The sequence below is a fragment of the Lipotes vexillifer genome, unplaced genomic scaffold (genome assembly GCF_000442215.2).
Source record: "Lipotes vexillifer unplaced genomic scaffold, Lipotes_vexillifer_v1.1 scaffold478, whole genome shotgun sequence".
NCBI lineage: Eukaryota > Metazoa > Chordata > Mammalia > Artiodactyla > Lipotidae > Lipotes > Lipotes vexillifer.
In genome coordinates, this window is record NW_006779682.1 from 778,378 (window position 1) to 797,272 (window position 18,895).

At 53.1% G+C, this 18,895-nt stretch overlaps 1 protein-coding gene across 1 annotated transcript; it reads right to left on the reverse strand.

The window, feature by feature from the left end:
• Positions 1 to 919: 919 nt before the first annotated feature.
• LOC103086999 (keratin-associated protein 10-3-like) lies at positions 920 to 9,734 on the reverse strand. The gene is given in 8 exon segments (XM_082930959.1): positions 920 to 1,030; positions 1,165 to 1,349; positions 5,596 to 5,659; positions 6,331 to 6,480; positions 7,000 to 7,079; positions 9,220 to 9,331; positions 9,334 to 9,686; positions 9,689 to 9,734. Coding segments are annotated over 8 exon segments (1,101 nt in total).
• Positions 9,735 to 18,895: the final 9,161 nt, after the last annotated feature.

The window sequence follows — 18,895 nt, forward strand, 5'->3', positions numbered from 1 at the left end:
GTTTCCTTCTGGGAATGGGTATCTCTCGTCTCTTCTTCTGTCAGGTCATCAGTGTGAGGGGAGGTTTGAATCAACTTGCTTTGACCTTGGTTTGGGTTTTATTATTATTTGAGGACCTTCAGGGTACCAGCAACTTCAGATTCCTTGTGGGGACCTGTGCCCTGTGCTTAGGATAAGTGTTGGGGAGCAGAGTGATTTCACTCTGTCCTATATTTTCAGCTGTCCTGCATGCCTGGCACACAGAAGGGACCTCTACATGCATCTGCCTTTCCCTGGTGGAGAACGATGCTGCTCAGGCATCTGTGCTGGCCAGGCTGGAGCCAGGGGGCAGGGAAGGGTCTCTGGTCCTGGCCCAGGGTCAGCCTTGGCAGGCCCTGTGTGCCTGGGGCTTGGGGGTGAGGCTTTCTCAGACATCTGCCTCTTCTCCCTGGGATGGCCGGACCCCCTTTTGTGTGTGTGGTGGGTTTGTGTGAGTGTTTCCAGCCCTCCCTGTATAGACATCCTTTAGGCACCAGGTGGGACCCTGGACCCAGGCCTGTTTCCTGTGCCCCACTCAGAGTGGGGGGAAGTCCTTCCCCATCCACAATGTGAGTCTCGAGTGGTGGACGTGAGGACACACCTTCACCCACCCTCCACCCACAAAGGACCCTCCACCTTCAGCTGAGCCATCGGGAAGAGAGCTCTTTGAGGAGGGTCTTCCGTGCTTGTGATTTGTATATAATTTCAGGAAGGAAACTTCAAAAATATGTGAAGCTAAAACAGGGGGACAGGCTGCATTGAGAAAGCATGATTTATTTGGCTCACATGGGATGTGGTTTCCTGATGGAGACAGAGGAGCACCCTGGGACCAGGGCTTCCCAGGGGGGATGCGCCAGCTCACGGAAGGGTCCAGATCATCCTGCCACCTCCTCGCCCGAGTTCAGAGGGTTGGCTGAGCGTGCTTGTCGTCTGCCACGTGCAGAACCTGGAAGCCCACCGAGGACTCGTGCCGGGAGGGGTACAGGTGTGACCCTGTCTGCACTGGGAGCAGCTGGGAGGAGCCTCGTGATCAGAGGCTGGAAGGGATGCTACGGGGGCGGGTCTGCAGACCAGGGTGGGGCGGGAGGGCTGGCGGCACACAGAGGAATGGCAGGAGGAGGCCACGCACACAGGCTTGTAGCTCACAGGTACACACACGGCAGGCTTGCGGCTCACGGGCACGTATACAACTGGCTTGCATCTCACGGGCATACCAGTCACCTGGCAGGGGCTGGACGTGCAGCAGGACGGCTGGCAGGAGCTGGGCACGTGGCAGGCAGCCTGGCAGCCCGAGGGGCAGCTGGTGTGGCACACGGTGGCGTGGGGCTGGGCTGGTGTCGGGAGGTGGGTGGTGATGTCTGCAGGCTGCCGCCCCGGGGGCCTTTATACCTGGGCCGTGGGCGTCCCAGCGACACAGAAGCACAGCTGTTGACGTCCTCGTGGCTGCTGTCATCATGCTTCCCCAGCATCTTATTAGCCTGGAACGCGCTTTCCTGTGCTGTTCTCCACCATAAACTAGTTTGGCTTTGAGGCCAGTTCCTCCTTCTGCAAACAGGATGTTCTGGTTTGCCCTCCCGTGGGGTTCGTGGTGTTTCTCCAGGCCATCGCTGTGCACAGAGCACCCCAGGATCCACTCAGAGTGCTGTACCCTTTTACTCCTTTTTATCTCATGCCGTCAATGAAGACTTTGAGGCCGTCATGTATTTTGAGTTTTTATTTCGCACAGGAAAACATTGAAGCAGGAGTCTGCAAACTGCCGTCTGGGAGACAAGTCTGTCCGGCTGCTTGTGTGTGAATGAAGTTCTCTGGGGCACAGACACGTCCGTGCGTTTAGTGTGTCTAAGGCTGCTTTTCCCCGACAAAGCTGAGTCGTTGTGAGTGAGACCGTGTGGCTGCAAAGCCTCTGCCCTTTACAGAAAGTTTGCCAGCTCTGCCTTATGTAATCGTACAAGAACTGATTTGTTCATGCAACAGATTATGCTCTGGGCAGGCAACAGAGACGTCCGGCCTCACGAGCCTTCCAGAGCAATGAATAAATGGAAGATGAATGCATGGAATCATTCCGGGGGGTGCTGAGGCCTGGAAAAGAAAGCAGCTTCAGCAGACAGAGAGAAGTGGGTGCTGGTGGGTGGTCTGGGGGCCTCGGGGAGGCGGTGATGCTGAGCTGGCACTGGGTGCAGTGAAGGGTCAGGGGCGGTGCTCCGGGCAGAGGCAGTCAAGGGGCTGTGAGGAGCCTGCTGCAGAAACCGGCGTGTTCCAGGAGCAGCATGGGGTGCTAGGGAACGGGTGCAGAGGGACTGACTCAGATCATGGATGGAAGATGAAAGATTCGGTGAGTTGAAGACACATCAGTAGAAAGAATCCAGTCTGAGGGAGAGGCAGAGTCAAGAAAAATGAAGGCCTATGAGACCATATCAGAAGGGCTAACACGCAAGGAATTTCAACCCAAGAAGGAGCAGAGAATGACATTGAAGCCTAAGAATATTTTGAAGAAATATGGGACAAAATCCCCAAATCTGATTTTAAAATATTCCAGTTTACAGATCCAAGGATCTCAGACCACCCCTAAGGTCCCAGCACCGTTAGGCACAATGGAAAGACCATGGATTCCAGAGTGAGGCTGGGCAGCCTCGATGCCTGCTTCTCCGTTTGCAGTGGTGAGAACGCGCACACATCCTGGGATCCTTCCAGATCTCCCTGATTGAACATCTGTGCAGATCCTGCCCTTGAATGGTGGCAGGATTGATAATTGATCAGTTATGAGAGAGTCCACGTAAAATGCTTAGCTCAGCTCTGGCACAAAGCTGGAACCCCACCATTACGATTATGGCCATAACGTGGCCACAGCCCCCAGTGAGGCGCCCGACCCTGAGGAAGAACCTTCTGGATCACTGTGCTTCCAAATCGCAATGGGGGATGCTGGTGCGGTGAGTGTGACTCTGCTTCTGTGGACAAAGGACAGGGTGTTTAACCTGGGGAGGGCCTTGAAAATCGTGAAGTGGGGCCCCTGTCCCCACCTGACGGCCCTTCTCCATCCAACCCAGGCTCCGATTCCAGAAATCACAGGGCCGCTGGGTCACCCTCAGCCTCCGGCTGAGAAGGAGCTTCCTGAACTGAGTCACTGCCACTGGAAACCCCAGGAAGAGACCCGAGTGGGGGACGAGGAGGAAGACAGCAGGCCGCCACGAGGAAGACACCCGGGTGCCACATGGCCAGGACGCCACAGCCGGGTATGAAGGCTGCCCCTGGGAAGGAGCCTCCGGACCAGCCCTGTCCTCTGCTCTGGCCGCACCCAGCCCCACGCCACCGTGTGCCACGCCAGCTGTTCTGAGGGCTGCCAGCTGGCCTCCTGTGTGCCCAGCTTCTGCCAGCCTTCTTGCCGTGTGCCTTTGAGCCACAAGCCTGCTGTGTGTGTGCCTGTGAGCTGCAAGCCCATTGTGTGTGTGGCCCCCTCCTGCCAGGCCTCTGGGTACTTCCAGCTCTCCTGTCCTGCCCTGGGTGCCCGAGCATGGGAAGGCGGCCTCTCGGCCGAGGGGCAAGCTCCCAGCGCTCAGCCCGAGGGACCCCACTCTGTCCCCTGAACTTACGAGATCTGTCCTCACCCTGCTCTGCGTGGATTGAGGGCAAGTCACTAACTTCCTGAATTGACCCCTTTTAGGTGAAAAGGTCTTCTGCTCAGCAGCTGATACGTGGTGCCCCGCATCCCCCCATCCCGAGTCTAAATGGAAACGAGATGCTCCACTGGCAAGCAGGGCTCCTCTGCCTCCTGATGGGTGGGAAAGAGCCTCGTAGGGACCTTCCACGGTCCCCCAGAGATGCCCATGGCCCGGCACCAGGACTGTGATGTGTCCCCTCACCCGGCAAAGCGATTTTGCCGACGGGAGTAAATTAAGGGTCTTGTGATGGGGGATGGTCCTGAGTCATCCGGGCGGGACTTGGGAGAGGGGCCGGGGAGACTCGGCCACAGAAGGGGAGGCCACGGGAAGAGGGAAGCCAGACGCTAGGCCACGAGCTGAGGATGCGGTGCCTCCGGCTGAAAGACACTAGGATCAGACTCTGCCCAGAGCCTGCAGTGAGAAGCGGGCAGCCCACATCGTGACTGTGGCCCATGAGACTCACTCCCGATTTGGCCTCCACAGCTGTGAGGTGACACTTTGTGTTGTCTCAGCCACGTGTCCCTGGCACTTGTTAGGGCAGCCGCAGGACAGTCCAGCTTCTTGACGGCACAGCCTCGGACCTCCACCCTCCCTCCACGGTCCTGCCAGCTGCACCGTGACCATCAGTGCCGTGCGCAGAGGTCGGGGGACGAAGGGAAGGAGGGGAGCCACTCGGGGCTGCGGAGCCAGCTCCCCTCGCCCTGCTGTGCGGTCTTGGAGCCCATTCTTCCTCGGGGGCCCTTCCTGCTGGGCGATAGGACCCTCAGCCCCCAGCCGGGGGAGGAAGCCCCTCCAGCGGGTCCTTGCCCTTCTCTGGCACTCGCTGTAGCTGATGATATCTCTGCCCAGGTCTGTCCCACTCCAGGCTCTCTCCCCTGGCCTGAGTCGGCCCTGTCCTGTCTCCCATGTGTGGGGACTCTCAGACCACCCTGCCCCTGAGCATCCAGCATGGATTCTGGGCACCTTGGCACTGGGCACTGGTGGGCCTCCCTTCAGGGGACTCTGTCACACTCCTGGTGACCCCTGGGAGCCCCTGCTTTGCCTGCAGAGGACATAACTGCCCGAGTCCCTCCTCCTCAGGAGGGTGAGGGGACATGGCACAACTTTCTCCAGGGATGGCTCTTGACCCCGGCAGGCACGGGCCTGGACCCCTGACGCACAGACCCCCTCCTGGCTTCTCCACCCTCTCTAGGGGGCTGGAGTTGGGGAGGGGCTGGGGTAACGTCCAGGGCTGCAAAGTACACAGACTGGGTACTGTCTTTTTTTATTTTTTTTTCTTTCATAATTTAAATTTTGCTGGTTGTTTTGAGGATCAGTACACAGACATTTCAATTTGTAGACAATTCTTAACGTATGTACCAAAAATCTAAAAAATCATGTAGTTGTCATTCTTTTCTGAACAGTTATTCCAGTGACTTTCCAGCTCAAAATTTGGAGGCAGTTTTCCTTGACAGATATCAAGTACCAATATCTTCAAATATTGATATGCTGTTACATCGTAAGTCCCACTAATTCACAATTTAATATCACATACACTACATACTCAAATTGTCAGTCATTCACAGCACATTAACAGTTACTAGAAGAACTGGACTGCCACGACCAAAGATGTTACAGAGTGCACAAAACTGCCCAGGAGAGCCAAGATCAAGGGGTGAGTGGTTTGCTTTAGGAAACAATTCTACCAAAAACAACGTGGGAAGAGAAGTAATTTAAAGTGTTTAAGACATTAAATGCGCAACTGACTCCAAACTGCCACGTATGCTTTGTATTATAGGATATAAAAGCCACCCTCCATCTGTGGAATGTTAAGCTGACACCCAAGACAATCAAAGCCACCCATATTCAATATCCCACTATTTTCTCATTGTACCAAAAAATAAACAGCAAGTGATTTCACCTCTTAAAAAACGACATTTACCTTCCTTCCGCGCCGACAGTGCTCTCTCAGACATGGTGAGCATTCCTAAAACCCACCGGACTTTCTGTAAGAGTGGCAAGCACCAGCCCCACAAAGAGACACAGTACAAGGGCAAGGATTCTCTGTATGCCCAGGGACAGCGGCGTCCTGACGGGAAGCAGAGTGGCTATGGTGGGCAGACTAAGCCAATTTTCCGGAAAAAGGCTAAAACTACAAAGAAGATTGTCCTGAGGCTTGAATGTGTTGAGCCCAACTGCAGATCTAAGAGAATGCTGGCTCCTAAGGGATGCAGGCATTTTGAACTGGGAAGAGGTAAGAAGAGGAAGGGCCAGTTCTCAGCTTCATACTTTGTCTTATTATGAAGACAATAAAAATTTGACACTGTTTACTTCATTTAGCTTCAATTGGTTTTTGTTTTGTTTTGTTTTGTTTTGCGGTACGCGGGCCCCTCACTGCTGCGGCCCCTCCCGCTGCGGAGCACAGGCTCCGGACGCACAGGCTCAGCGGCCACGGCTCACGGGCCCAGCCGCTCCGCGGCATGCGGGATCCTCCCGGACCGGGGCACGAACCCGCGTCCCCTGCATCGGCAGGCGGACTCTCAACCACTGCGCCACCAGGGAAGCCCCCTGCCACCTTTTTTGACTTCGTTTCCACTTTTGCAGGAGGCGTTTTAGCTGACGACCTCGCTGATCTCCTCTCGGGCTCCTGCTTCACCACTGCCTCAGGAGAGCTGACCTTCCTCTTGGGCATCATGGCTGCAGGGCCAGCGCGTGCCGGGTGCCTGCGGGCTGTGGTGCAGGGGGAGCCTTTGCAAAGCTGGGCTGCCTGGCCGCTGCCAGGGTACTGTCTTAAACAGCACACATGTATGGTCTCCCGGTGTGGAGGCTAGAATTGGAGATCAGGGTGTGGGCAGGGCTGGTCCCTTCCCAGGGCGTCGAGGGAGAATCCATCCCCTCTTGCGGCTCCTGGCGTTTGTTTGCTGGCATCTCTGGGGCTCCTCGGTTCGAACGGGCATCACCCCGATCTCTACCTTCACCTTCACAACATCTTCCCTCTGCTCTTGCCTCTGTGTCCAGAGTTTCCTTTTATTTTTTTGATAAAGACACCGCCATATGTCTTTGGATTAGGGCGCACGCCACTGGCCTCATTTTAACACGATCACATCTGTAAGGACATCATTTCCAACTAAGGTCACATTCAGAGGTATTGGGGGTTAGGACTTCAACATATCTTTGCGGGGGGACACAATTCAACCCACCAGAGGGGCAGCTCAAATCTGCAAAACGAGTCCGGCCCCTCCTTCGTGCACCCGCGTGGCCGCGCCGCCGTTCCCCTTGTCCTGTGGCATCTGACCTCTTAGCTCCCGAGGAACCAGAAGAGTCCAATTTGAGAATCCCACCTCACTTGACACTTGACGAGCTCACTGTGCACAGAGGCCCCACTCGTGTCCGGAATCACGGCGATTATGGGAGGAAGGTGCAGGCCTGCATGTGGGATAGCCCAGAAAGTGCCGGCTTAGCCTCTGTGGTGTGAACGCCGGCCCCTCAGGAGCAAGGGCACTGGAGCCATCCTGGAGAGGGTGTTGAGGGGATGCCCAGAGAAGATACCATCCCGAAGAGAAGGAAGCTGTTGCCACAGTAGGGTGCCAGCAGGGAGCCCTTTGGGAACCAAGAAATAGTCCAAGGAGTGTCATCAGGGCATCCTTCCTGTTGGAAGGCACATATCTAGAAACTTCCATCACTGTGATGTCACATGGTCATGAGGGTGTGAAGTGCAGAAGGAATTCTTAGAGCACCCACTACTCCAGCACTTTCTCACCATCCTTGCTTTCAAACCAAACCTCCCTGCCAGGCCTGTTTATTTTCACCTGTATCCAAGCCAGGCCATTTTATGTCACCTCCTGGCCTTTCTGACACCCTCCCGGACACCCCCAGGGTGTAACCTGCACTGTCCACCAGGCAGGGGAGAAAGGCTTCGTGGGTTTGCTCTTGTTTCATGGGATGCCTTTGAGGGTGGTGACTGTCCGTGTCATAGTCACGTGGATGATAGATGTGTCACAGTGACAGAGGAGCTCGCCTGAGATCTGGAGGCTCTCAGAGGATTTAGAATTGTCGTTTTGTTACAAACATGTTCTAAACAAGCTCTCCAAAGTAGAGACCTGGATGTCTCTAACCGATTCTCTCCTTCTGGGTCTGCGCTGTGGCCTGACCAGCGGAGACACCCACAGCGCCAGCAGTCAGCCTGTTTTCTGCTTGGTGTCACTTGGTGCACATGCGGCCACGTGTGCCTGCTCGTGTTGTCCACGGCGACACTGCTATCCCATCAGGAACCCCGAAGACGCCCTGCTCATCCTTCTGATGGACGATTTAGTGTCCCTGTGGGTTGTAGGTTCTGGTTTCCACGTGTGTCAACATCCCTGTACACTTCACTTTTCTTGGGTTGGGTGAAGTGGAAGCTTCTCTGTGTCTTTTAACTCTTTGTGCTATGCAGAGTCCATCAAGGCCTTTGTCCATTGTCTGTAAGGAGATGGTTATATTTTCTTAAAACTTGAATGAACAGGTAAAGGGTACAGCTCTTGAATAAACTGGGGCAAGAGATTTAAGAGCTGAGGCAGGTTTGCAATCTGGCCATTTCCTGTTTAAAGATCCTCTTTGGGTTTTGCTATGTCCCCTCTTCCCTGGATGGAGCTGAGCTGGGGTGGGGGTGGAGCCCCCTGGGGGGTGCCTTCAATTCCTGGTCCCTCCTGCCTGGCCTCCACTGTTCTGCTCCTACGGACCTCATCAACCTGCTCGTGACTGGGGGATAAGTAGGGTGCCGGATGCTGACATCATCAGTCTGACTGCTGCCCATTTGACTCTAGAGCTAGTGGTCCACTGAGACTGCAGGCTCATCCTCCCCCGCTGTCTTGAGGGTTTGTTCACAAGGTGTCTTTTTTGCTCTGTGCCTTCTCACTCAGTCCTTGAAATCTTGAGTAGAATGAGTGATGTCTGAACCGACCCTGCACCGCCCTCGAGGCCCACAGGAACTTGTATGCAGACCAGCATGCAGGCAGGCCTCCTTTGGGTGGGCACCTCCCTCCAACGGTGCTAGTCCTGGACTCTCAGATCCCGACCCAACAGGGTTTCTGCTCCTCCCCACGTACATTTAACCTGCACAGGCAGAGGGGTGGGCATGGGAGGAGCCCAGGGCCCACTCAGGGTCCGAGACTTCTGCCCCCAGGCCCGTCTCCCTTGCTGGCTTTGGGGAGGGTGGGCCCTGGGGTAGGAAGGGACACAGAGCATGCAGATGACACCCGCTTTCAGATCCTGTGGTCTCTCAGCCGCTTTGAACTCAGATTCGAGACTATGTCTTTGAGGAGGACACAGTGTTTTATCGATGATAGCAGCTGACCTTCGTCACATGGGATTCAAGCTGCCAACCTGCAGAGGAGGCGCCCAGGGCCCGCAGTCCACCCTGATCGAGGGGTCTGTGGGATGGACGGCAGGTTGAAATCCCTCTGGCCAGCCACTGAGTGTCAAGCAACGGGGAGAGGGGAGGTCCTGGTGCCAGCAGAGGGGCAGGGGCTCCCGAGAGACAGCAGCTTGTGGCGGGCAGACGATCCAGCCAGTCAGCAACAGGACACGCCCAAAGCGGGGACGCAGCAGGCGGGGCAGCAGGTGGGGCGGCAGAGCAGGGACACGGAGGAGGGTCTGCGGCATGACGAGGGGCAGGGGGTGGGCTGGCAGAATGAGGGGCTGAGCAGGGGGCGGCCTCACAGCACACGGGCTCACAGCACACAGGCTTGCAGCAGACAGGTGTGCAGCAAGCAGGCTTACAGCAGACGGGCACACAGCAGGCCTGCTGACAGGGGGAGCAGGTGCAGCAGGGGGTCTGGCAGCTAGACTGCTGGCAGCGCGAGGCCGTGCAGGGGCTGGTGCAGGCTGGTTGGCAGCAGGGGCTGGACACGCAGCTCACTGGGGCGCAGACGAGGGTCAGGCAAGGGGCCGGGGCGCAGCCGCTGGGCGCGCAGCAGGGGGGATCGCAGCAGGTCTCTGGGCAGTCAACCACCTGCCAGCAGGAGCCGGTGCAGGAACCGGGCAGGCAGAGCCGCTGCCGTAGCTCTGGGCGCTGGAGCACACGGACAGGGTGGATGCGGCCATGGTGGGGCAGGGGGGCTGGAGGAGGGTGTGAATGTGTGTGAGGTGCTGGGGATATCCGCTTTTATACCCCCCCACCCCAGGGTGTGCGCGTGGCCCCAGCAGGAGGCTCCCACGCCTGCCCTTCCTTGTTGATGTTTGGAGCTGGTTGCACGAGCCCCTCATTAGGGCTTCTGTGTTTTCTACAGTCGGCTTTTACTCGTTAAACTTGTGAGTATGTTGCAAGAATCTGTTTTCTCATCTGTTCTTTGGCTCCAGAAAACTTGCAGGGAGTATACGACGCAAGTTTCTGCTGAGTGACTGCCACGGTTCTTAAGTCACATCCAGGTACGGGCTGGGCGTGAGATAAACACTCAGCCACTAGCAGCCCCTCCCTCACATCAGCTGTGCCAGTGTGAGACCACGACAGGGAAAGATGCCCAGCACTACTGCAGCCCAAACTATAAAGTGCCTAAGAGGAATGTTAGGAAATTAAGTTGTGAACAAAATAGTAAACTTTACCGAAGAACACACGCATCCTGTGTCCACTGGGACTCGAGAGAGTTGTGGGCAAGAAACTTGAGGCTGTATAATCTCCACTCTCCCTGGATGGATCCATCACTGATGTAATTTCAATCAAAACCCAAAAGGAATCTTTTTGGTATACAAAGTGAAGATACTGAACCACCAGAAAACACTTGCAGTATAAAATTTTAAAGTCTTTACAAATAAAACAGAAGTAGGTTTGATGGCTATATGATAATGCTGTGTAAAACTTTTGAGGAACTGCTAGACTATTTTCCATAGCAGCTGTACCAGTTTACATTTCTACTGGTAATGTACAAGGATTCCAATTTCTTCACATGCTCATTGATATTTCTTTTCTGTTTGTTTGTTTGTTATTCGTTTGTTTTAAATTATAGCCACCCTAGGGGGCATGAAGTGGCATTTCCCTAATGACCAGGGATACTGGGCTTCCTTTCTTGTGCTTGTTGGTATATCCTCTTTCGAGAAATATTTGGCAGTGAAAGTGCTTTGCCCATTTTAAATTGGATTGTTTGTTTTTCTGTTGTTGAGTTACAGGAGTTTTTAATGTATTCTGGTTACTAGGCCCTTATCAGAATTATGATTTGCAAATATTTCCCCTCAGTCTATGGGCCGTCTTTTCACTCTCTTGATAGTGTCGTTTGATACATAGACTTTTTATTATTAGTGTTTAAAAAATTTACTTATTTATTGGGTTGACCAAAAGTTTGTTCAGGTTTTTCTGTAAGATGGTATAGCAAAGCCCGTACGAACTTTTTGGCCAGCCCGATATTTTTTGGCTGTGCCCCGCGGCAGGTGAGGTGTTAGTTCCCTGAACAGGGCTCGAACCCACACCCCCTGCATTGGAAGCATGGAGTCCTAATCACTGGACTGCCAGGGAAGTCTCATAGACTTTTTAAGTTTTATGAAATCCATAAGTTGAATGCTCGGTTAAGCTGCTCCAGCAAACATAGCACATCTGTCACAGCAGCTGCAACTGGGGCTACTCCCTGCCTGCAGTTGTCCACTGTCATTTCCCAGGATCCGACTGATTTTTGCAGGGTCTCGACTGGCGAATGGAGATATTCCAGGAACCGCCCCCACATCCTTTAGTCTTTAAAGCAGCACTAATTTCTGCCACTGCTCCCAGGCTGCAATGCTGATTTTGAATCACTATCCTGATAGTGATCACTGATCACTATCCTGGGCGAGGGTAGGGGAAAGCAGTTTCAGAAGCTTACCTTTCTTAATATGATAATTCCTTCCAAAGCCTGGAAATGAATGTTGGAGTTGTTTTAAACACCAAGGACATCCATTCCAATTATACCTCCAGGGACACAGGAGTGACCGATGGGTTGGTTTGTGGGCCCAGCGGACCCGCTCTGAGCTGGATGTTGCCAGGACTCCACTAAGGACTTCCCTTCCCTCTCTCTCACGTCGACGGCCCATAATCATGTTTCAGGCGTGAACTCTGTGCTCAACCATCCTTCCCCTTCCCCAGTATTGCTGTGTGAGCAAATGCTGGCGCGGGGGAAGGACTGGGATAATTATTACTACATGCACTTGTCTTGATCGAAAGATTCTTCTTTCTGGGGGCAGGGAGCATTTACATCAAGGGAATTGGGAAACACTGCAAATCACGACCTTTTTTTGGAAGGCTAGTTTCACTCACCTACTCTTCTAAAACCTGTAAAAACAAAACAAAATACCCCCCGCCCCCCAAATAACAGAAATCTAAACTGGTTGGTCAGGAAGGGGAGGACAATTACCCCAGTAGAAAGTTTGGTCCCTCTCCCAGCTCCTGGATCTGAGCCAGTCCTCAGACAGGCTCACCTTGATCATGTCCCGTACAAAGTTACCAGTAGTTTAACAACCAGCTTGCAACATTCCTGAACATTTAATACTTGCCTCTTGCAACTTGGTACAAGTCAGCTCCAGGCGGCTCCAGCGTGATTGCTGCCGCTAAGCTAATTGGCTGCCCATCACATTCCCCATGGGAATCTGTGTTCTAAGAACCACCTTCAATAACTCCCTGCAAGATGCCTTCACAGAGGTCTGGCATTCATTCCAGTCCCTTCCGCCTGTTTTTTTTAATTCCCCCTATGGGTAATGGTTTATTGAGTTTTGATTTATTTTCCCATTTTTAAAAGAAAAATGTAACCAAAAATTTGTTTATTCTCCTTTCTTACAAAAAGGTAGCATGTTATACACCCTGGTCTGCACTCTGATTTTTCCCTTACTGATATATCCTGGAGAGCACTCTATAGCAGGCTTTCAAGACCTTCCTTACTAGCCTTTACAGCTGCATAGCACTCCATATATGAAAGTAACACAGTTTATTGATGGAGAATTGTTTTTCCTCCTGAATTTTGCTATTCTGAGTAACACCGCAATGAATAGATATCATTTACTAATTTTGCCAGTGTATCTTTGGGATACATTTCTAGCATTTTAGTATTTATTGTTTATCACTGGATCAACATGAAATTTTGGTAGACCCTGTCAAATTGCCCTCCGTATTGGGTAGTTCCATTTTGCACTCCCACGAGTAGTGTGTGAGAATGCCTATTTTGTACAGTTTTTCCAACTGCATGTGTCATCAAGCTTTTGACTTTTTGTCATTCCGATAGCTAGGAAATAGTATCTTTTGTGGTTTTTAAAATATTACCTTTCTCTTAATATGAGTTTGAGCATCTTTTTCAAGCCCATTTGCATTTCATTTTCTGTGAGTTGCTGTTCATATCTCCAGCCCATTTAAAATATTGATGTGTTGGTGTTTTTCTTCCCTGATTTTTGGCAGCTCTTATATTAGTGATATAGCACATTTTCTGTGGTACAAGTTGTAAATATTTTTTCCAACTTGTTTTTTGTCTTATACTTTCCTTATGGTATTATTTTATCACTCTACCATCTATCTATTTATCTTCTATGTATCTATCTATCATCTATCTATATCTTTCTATTTTAATGTAGAACAAAGGGAAAAAAAGATAGTTGAAAAATTCCACAGCTCACCGATGGTCCTGTTTTTCCCATTTTAATTCAAGTTTCTTTACTGTGCAATCAAATCCTTTGCTCAACAGTTGGCTGTAGCAAAAAAAATTTTTAAAGTGAAAAAACATTGCTCATTGAAAGGATAAGTGCTTTATTCAGAGTCAGAGCGCCTGTTTCTAGCCCCCGGTAGTGTCGCCTTAGAGACCTCAGTCGTCTTCACCCGTACAAGGGGAATGATGCCTGTTGGGCCGGCCCCACTGGAGCCGTGCCCAGGTGCTCTCCAGCCCCATTCCCCACACCTGCGAACCTCCTGGCTTCCTTGTGGGTTTGCTTGGAACAGCTGTCGTCCGCAGGTCTCCTTGGAGGATTGCCTAAGGAGCCACTTGGCCACACGTCTTAGTGAGTCCGCAGTGCCTGGGGATTTGAATCCACACAGACCAGGCTGACAGGGGCGCACCCAGCCTCTTTCTCTGAGATGTGCCGTGCGCTCAGTGCCCCTGTGAGGTCAGGCTGGGGCTTGGTCTTCTTCTGGCCCCGGATCTGGTTGTCCCCGCCCTTTATCAGGCTCTCCTGGAAGTACCTCCTGAGTACACGACGTGTGCTCCTGGGGAAACTGCCTCACCTGTGGGGCGTGATGGGTGAGATGTGATAGTGCGTGAAGAGCCCCGTGCACAGGTGAGTGGTCATCCTCACCATCACACCTGAGCTGCAGCCAGTCTGACTGGCTCCCCGGCACCCGCTGCCTCTGCCTATGCCCGCCCCACCCTGACCCCACCCTGATCCCACCCTGACCTTCTCCCTATGCCTTTGCTCTAGGATTTTCCATGATGTCACTTCCTGGCCTCTCCTTGCGGCTAGAGCATCACTCTTCAGGGCCCAAATAACGTCACCTTCTTTTCAAATCCTTCCTCGGTCTGACTCAGCACCAGCTGGCACTTCTCGCCTCTGAATTCCCATGGTGTGTGTCACTTATACCAAACTGCAGAGTTCGTACTTACTGTCTCAGCTTTTAAATTTATTTCAGGTATATATGTGATGGCACACGTTAAGTCAAGATGAATAACTACATCCTTGACTCAAGGCCACATTTTAACATCTCTGAAATGGGGAGACATCTTCCAAATGATGGCATATCATAGTTTATTTGGTAGCCGTTATTTTTGCTTAGATGTACATAAAATAATGGAGCATATTATGTGGATGACATCTTGAGAAAATATGGCCTGTCTAGGATGTGTGCGTGTGTGTGTGTGTGTGTGTGTGTGTGTGTGGTGTGTTCTTTAGTACTTTGCCCCAAATGGGCCCACTGTGAACATCAAACACCTTGTGATGTGAAATTATCTGAAAGCCCCAAGCTAAATGAAGATGCCTAAATTATTATAGCCTTAGAGATCTCTTTTTGAGTTTCAAAAGCAAAAAAAAGAGCCTTTTCTTCAAAGCCAAATGCATGCCCTTATTTCAAATAAAAAAGGAATAGCTCAATGGAACAAGCGTTGAGCACCTACTGTATGCAAGCCCCATGTCTGGAGCCAGAGATACAAAATTAACAGCCAGGCCCTGGCTTCCCCGGCCTCACCTGGATCAGGGTGGGAGAGTCAGTGTCATTTCTGTTGTTGGAGAGATGTAAGTCCCTCTCTCCTCTCTCCTCCATCTCTGGCCCCCAAGTGTCCTGAGAGCTGTCAGGTTTTTCTGCAGGAGTGATAGAAACATGAATCCTATTGATGACATGTATGAGGGGCGGATGGGCATATGCCTCCCATTGCTGAATTTGAGATACCAGGGTGCGGGGGTGGGAAGGACAGAGCAGGGGATCCAGCAAAGGGGTCTGCTGCTCCCCCTGAAGCCCCAGAGCCCTGCCCTACAGAACTGACGCGGCTTGGATTTCTCTGGGCATCCGGCCCTCTAGGATGCAGGGAGCAGCCCTTCCTGAAGGATGCAGTGGGCGGGGGTGGGGTGGGGCTTCACCACGTGACCTGAGACCTGCGTCCTGCTGTGCGGTCAGTTCTCAGAATGCAGCCTGGTGGGTCCGGCCGCGGCTGCAGCTGCGTATTTGCAGAGCAAGGGCCACGGGATCACTCTGATTTCTCAGGACTCTCGCTGAGCAAGTAGGGTCAGAGGCTTCACGCGACCTTCCTCAGGGGCCCCGAGCCTTCTGGGATCCCGGGCAGGGCATTCTTTCCTGTGTGCAGGCTGGTACCTGAACAGACCCAGCAGACACGGGAGCAAGAGTAATTCACCTGGAATGTAAATATTTGGGTTCAGGATGCTGAGTTCATACCAACACCCGTGATACTTGCTGTGCATTCTTGTCAAACAGGAAGAAAACCAAAACACTTCTCGGGTAAAAACAGTTCTGTTTTGTGTGGAAACACCTCCCCACCCACAACTCTAACAATACGTGGTTATCTTACCAGAGTCAGAAAAGGTTTTCCAATGAAATCTCTCTCTGCCCTTTCTGCCTCCATCTACTGGCCATCTTGCCAGCCTCAGCCAGGAGCAGAGAAGGATGGATCAGGAAGGAGCCCTAATGTATAGTAAAAACAAAAGAAAATCAATCAACCAACGAAAACTGAGGTCCAGAGAAGCAGAGTTTCTGCCTCTGTGTTGCTCGACTCATTAGCAGATCCCACAGGACTCCAAGACCACCCCAGGGCATACAGTCACCATGTAGGGCTCTGGGGACAGGCAGAATGTGGCCACGTGGCCTCAGTAGTGGATCTTTATCCAGGAAGCCTGTCCGTGGTTGCCTGCTATGTCTTTATCAGCAACAATGCACCTGTGACTGGCCAGAATGCCCTCCTGACTTCAACCCAGGTCAATTCTGATCACATTACCAAGCCTCCCATATAAACTCACCTAAGAGCGTTCACCTGGAAATAACACTCTCCCCACAAATAACCCAGGTTTAGTAATGCTTTAGTCTCACATTAGAAGAAGTCACATGGTAGGCCCCGCATTTGTGCAGTGGCCCAACAATACCATCAGGGACACTGGCTCTTTCTGTCTCTGCTCTACCACCCTTAATGTTGGCTTTCATTCCCAGATCTTTGCTTCATGATTGCAAGATGGCTGCCGCAGCTCCAGGCATTGCATCGATGGTTCAAGGAGGAGGAAGGAATGGGAGAAGGAAGGGTGGTCCCTGTTTCAGGCAAGGAAAATTTCCTCAGAAGCCCCAGCAGATTTCTGTCTATGTCTATTCACCAGAACTGTCATGTGGCCATCCTTAGCTTCAAGTGAACCTGAAGAGGCGAGTACCTTTAGCTGGGCATGTTACCTGCCTGGGCATAATTGGGGTCCTATTGGTTAGGATGTGGGGAAATGGATATTGGGTTGGCAGCGAATGGTGCCTGCCCCAGTGGGTAAGTGAGGAAACCGGAATCTCTGCCCGGTGGTGAGGTCTGTGCTTTAAGAAGTAAATTCCGTGTGGGGAAGGGCTGGCATGCACCACTGGACTCTGTTTTCTTTGGGTTTTGCAAAAATTATAGGATCTTACTGCTAAACTCCCGCACTCTTCAGGGAGTGTTCAGAGAATTTTAGCCTTAAAGAACTGACGATGTCAGATGCTGATGTATTTTGGCAAAATGAGATTCTGTCTGGGCCAACTGAAGAATTCCAGGGAACCAAGAGCTCCTTGAGGCCAAAGGAAGAGATGGGGCGTCTTCAGCGTGAGAGCTTGCCTGGATGAGGAAGAGGGTCCCAGGGATGGTCGCAGCCCCCCAGGGTCCCCATCCCACAGTCCCAGGTCCCACACTGCTTAACCCTGCTCTGCGCTGTTTTCAGGCCAGGCACTCTGGCTTTGACCACGGTCGGGGGGAAACCACACCTCTCACAGTGACATCATTCTGGATCCAACTTCCCTGACTCACTTTTACCCCTGAAGCGTAAACCTGAATCCCAGGTTGTTGAAAACATACAACCCAAAATGGCAAATATTGACACAGCCCTGATGACGTGCCAGCACCGTGCCGGGAGCTCACACCGGCCACAGGGGGCTGGGTCACAACCTCCCTGCACCCTGGAGGAAACTGGGGCTCTCACTCATCCTGAGTCCCCGAGTCCCCAGGCCACACCCGCACACATGCCCCCAGACAGGCCCTGCGCGCAGCCAGGCTCCCACCCAGGACAGTGGTCTACGTCTGCCGGTGTCTGGCAGCTACCCCTGTGTACTTTTGTGGGTTCTCCTGCTGGACACCCCTTTAATTCCTGCTCCTGTGGGGAGTGCGGCCCCTCAGCCACCCAGCGCACGGCACACGCAGGACACAGCCCACCAGCTTCCACGTTTCAGCCCCGCGGGACCAGGAGATGGGGATTATCTGCTTGGCACGCCTGTAAGGGGATCGCTGCTCAGACAGGCCTGGGACACAGGGTCTTTGTCTCAGGGTTGTTGACCGGAGGGAGGGAGGCTAGGCCCTGAACTCAGGCTCTGGGGGCAGCAGGCAACCCAGGATGTCGCTAAGTCGAGCAAACAGAACCCAGAACGTGAGAAGCACCCTGGAGAGAAGGAAGGCGCCGTTCTTCCGTGTCTGAATCCGATCAGCCCAGGCGCAGCTTTTGGTCCCCTGTGGGGCGGGGGCTCGGAAAGGCTGCTGGTGACTTGGCAGTGTCTCCCGGCAGTGGTCCAGGACCCCGTCGTCTCCGGCCCAGGCCCGCCTGTGGTGAGCACCCCTGGGCCCAGGCGCCAGTCCCCTCCTGCCTCTGGGACCTCAACCCGCCTGCCCCGCTTCTAAAGGTGCCGGCCCAGAGCCTCACAGCCCCGCCTCTATCTCCCCGGGCTCTGGCTTCCGGGTCCTCCACCCTCTCTGAGGGCCTGGATTCAAAATCCAAGCCTGGCCCACTCCCTGGAAATAAGGGACCTCCTTTCCCCAAGATATGAGGCTGTGGCGGCTGCTGGGAAAACACCTCTGATACAGAGGCTCTTGAGGTCACGTGGAAATGCTGCTTTCGGCTGCAAAATCGGTTGTCACAGGGTGGACACTGGGTCCCTGAATCTCTCACAGGCAGAAGGGCGACCTTCTCAGGGTGTGGGCCCTGGTGTCCGACAGCAGCCCTGCTTTCCTCCCTGTCCTGCTGCCTTCACTCCCTTCTATGGCTCTGATTTTATCTTTGAATGCTGTGGATGTCTGTAACCCCTGGAACAAGATGACTCAGTAATAGAGGCAGAGCTGTGTGGCCTGCCGAGGCAAAGCCAGGCACGTGCTCACAGTGCCAGGCGGAGTAGGTCACGGCAGCCTCTCCCTTGCCCAGAAAGTACACACAGGCCGCTGGCCCTCCAGTAACCTGCCCAGCGCAGCTCTTTGTTTGGGCGATTTGGTGACGTGTGCTGGTTCTCCAATGGAGCATCCTCTGTTCACCATCGTAAATGCAGAGGGAGAGACAGAGACAGAGAGATGGGAGAGAGACAGGAGAGAGAGAGAGAGAGAGAGAGAGAGAGAGAGAGAGAGAGAGAGAGAGACACGGGGAGAGACATACAGAGAGAAAGAAAGAAAGGGAGAGTATTCTTCCTGTGGACCAGGCACTGCTCCAGCCTAGTTGGTCGCCCTCTTTCGGGACTGCCCGCCCCCCTCCTGTTCACCCTGCCCAGAACCCACTGTAGGCTCGGGGGCATTGTTCCCTGATGATTCCAGATGTGGGATTCTAGCTTCCCAAAGACAGTGACTCCGCGGGTG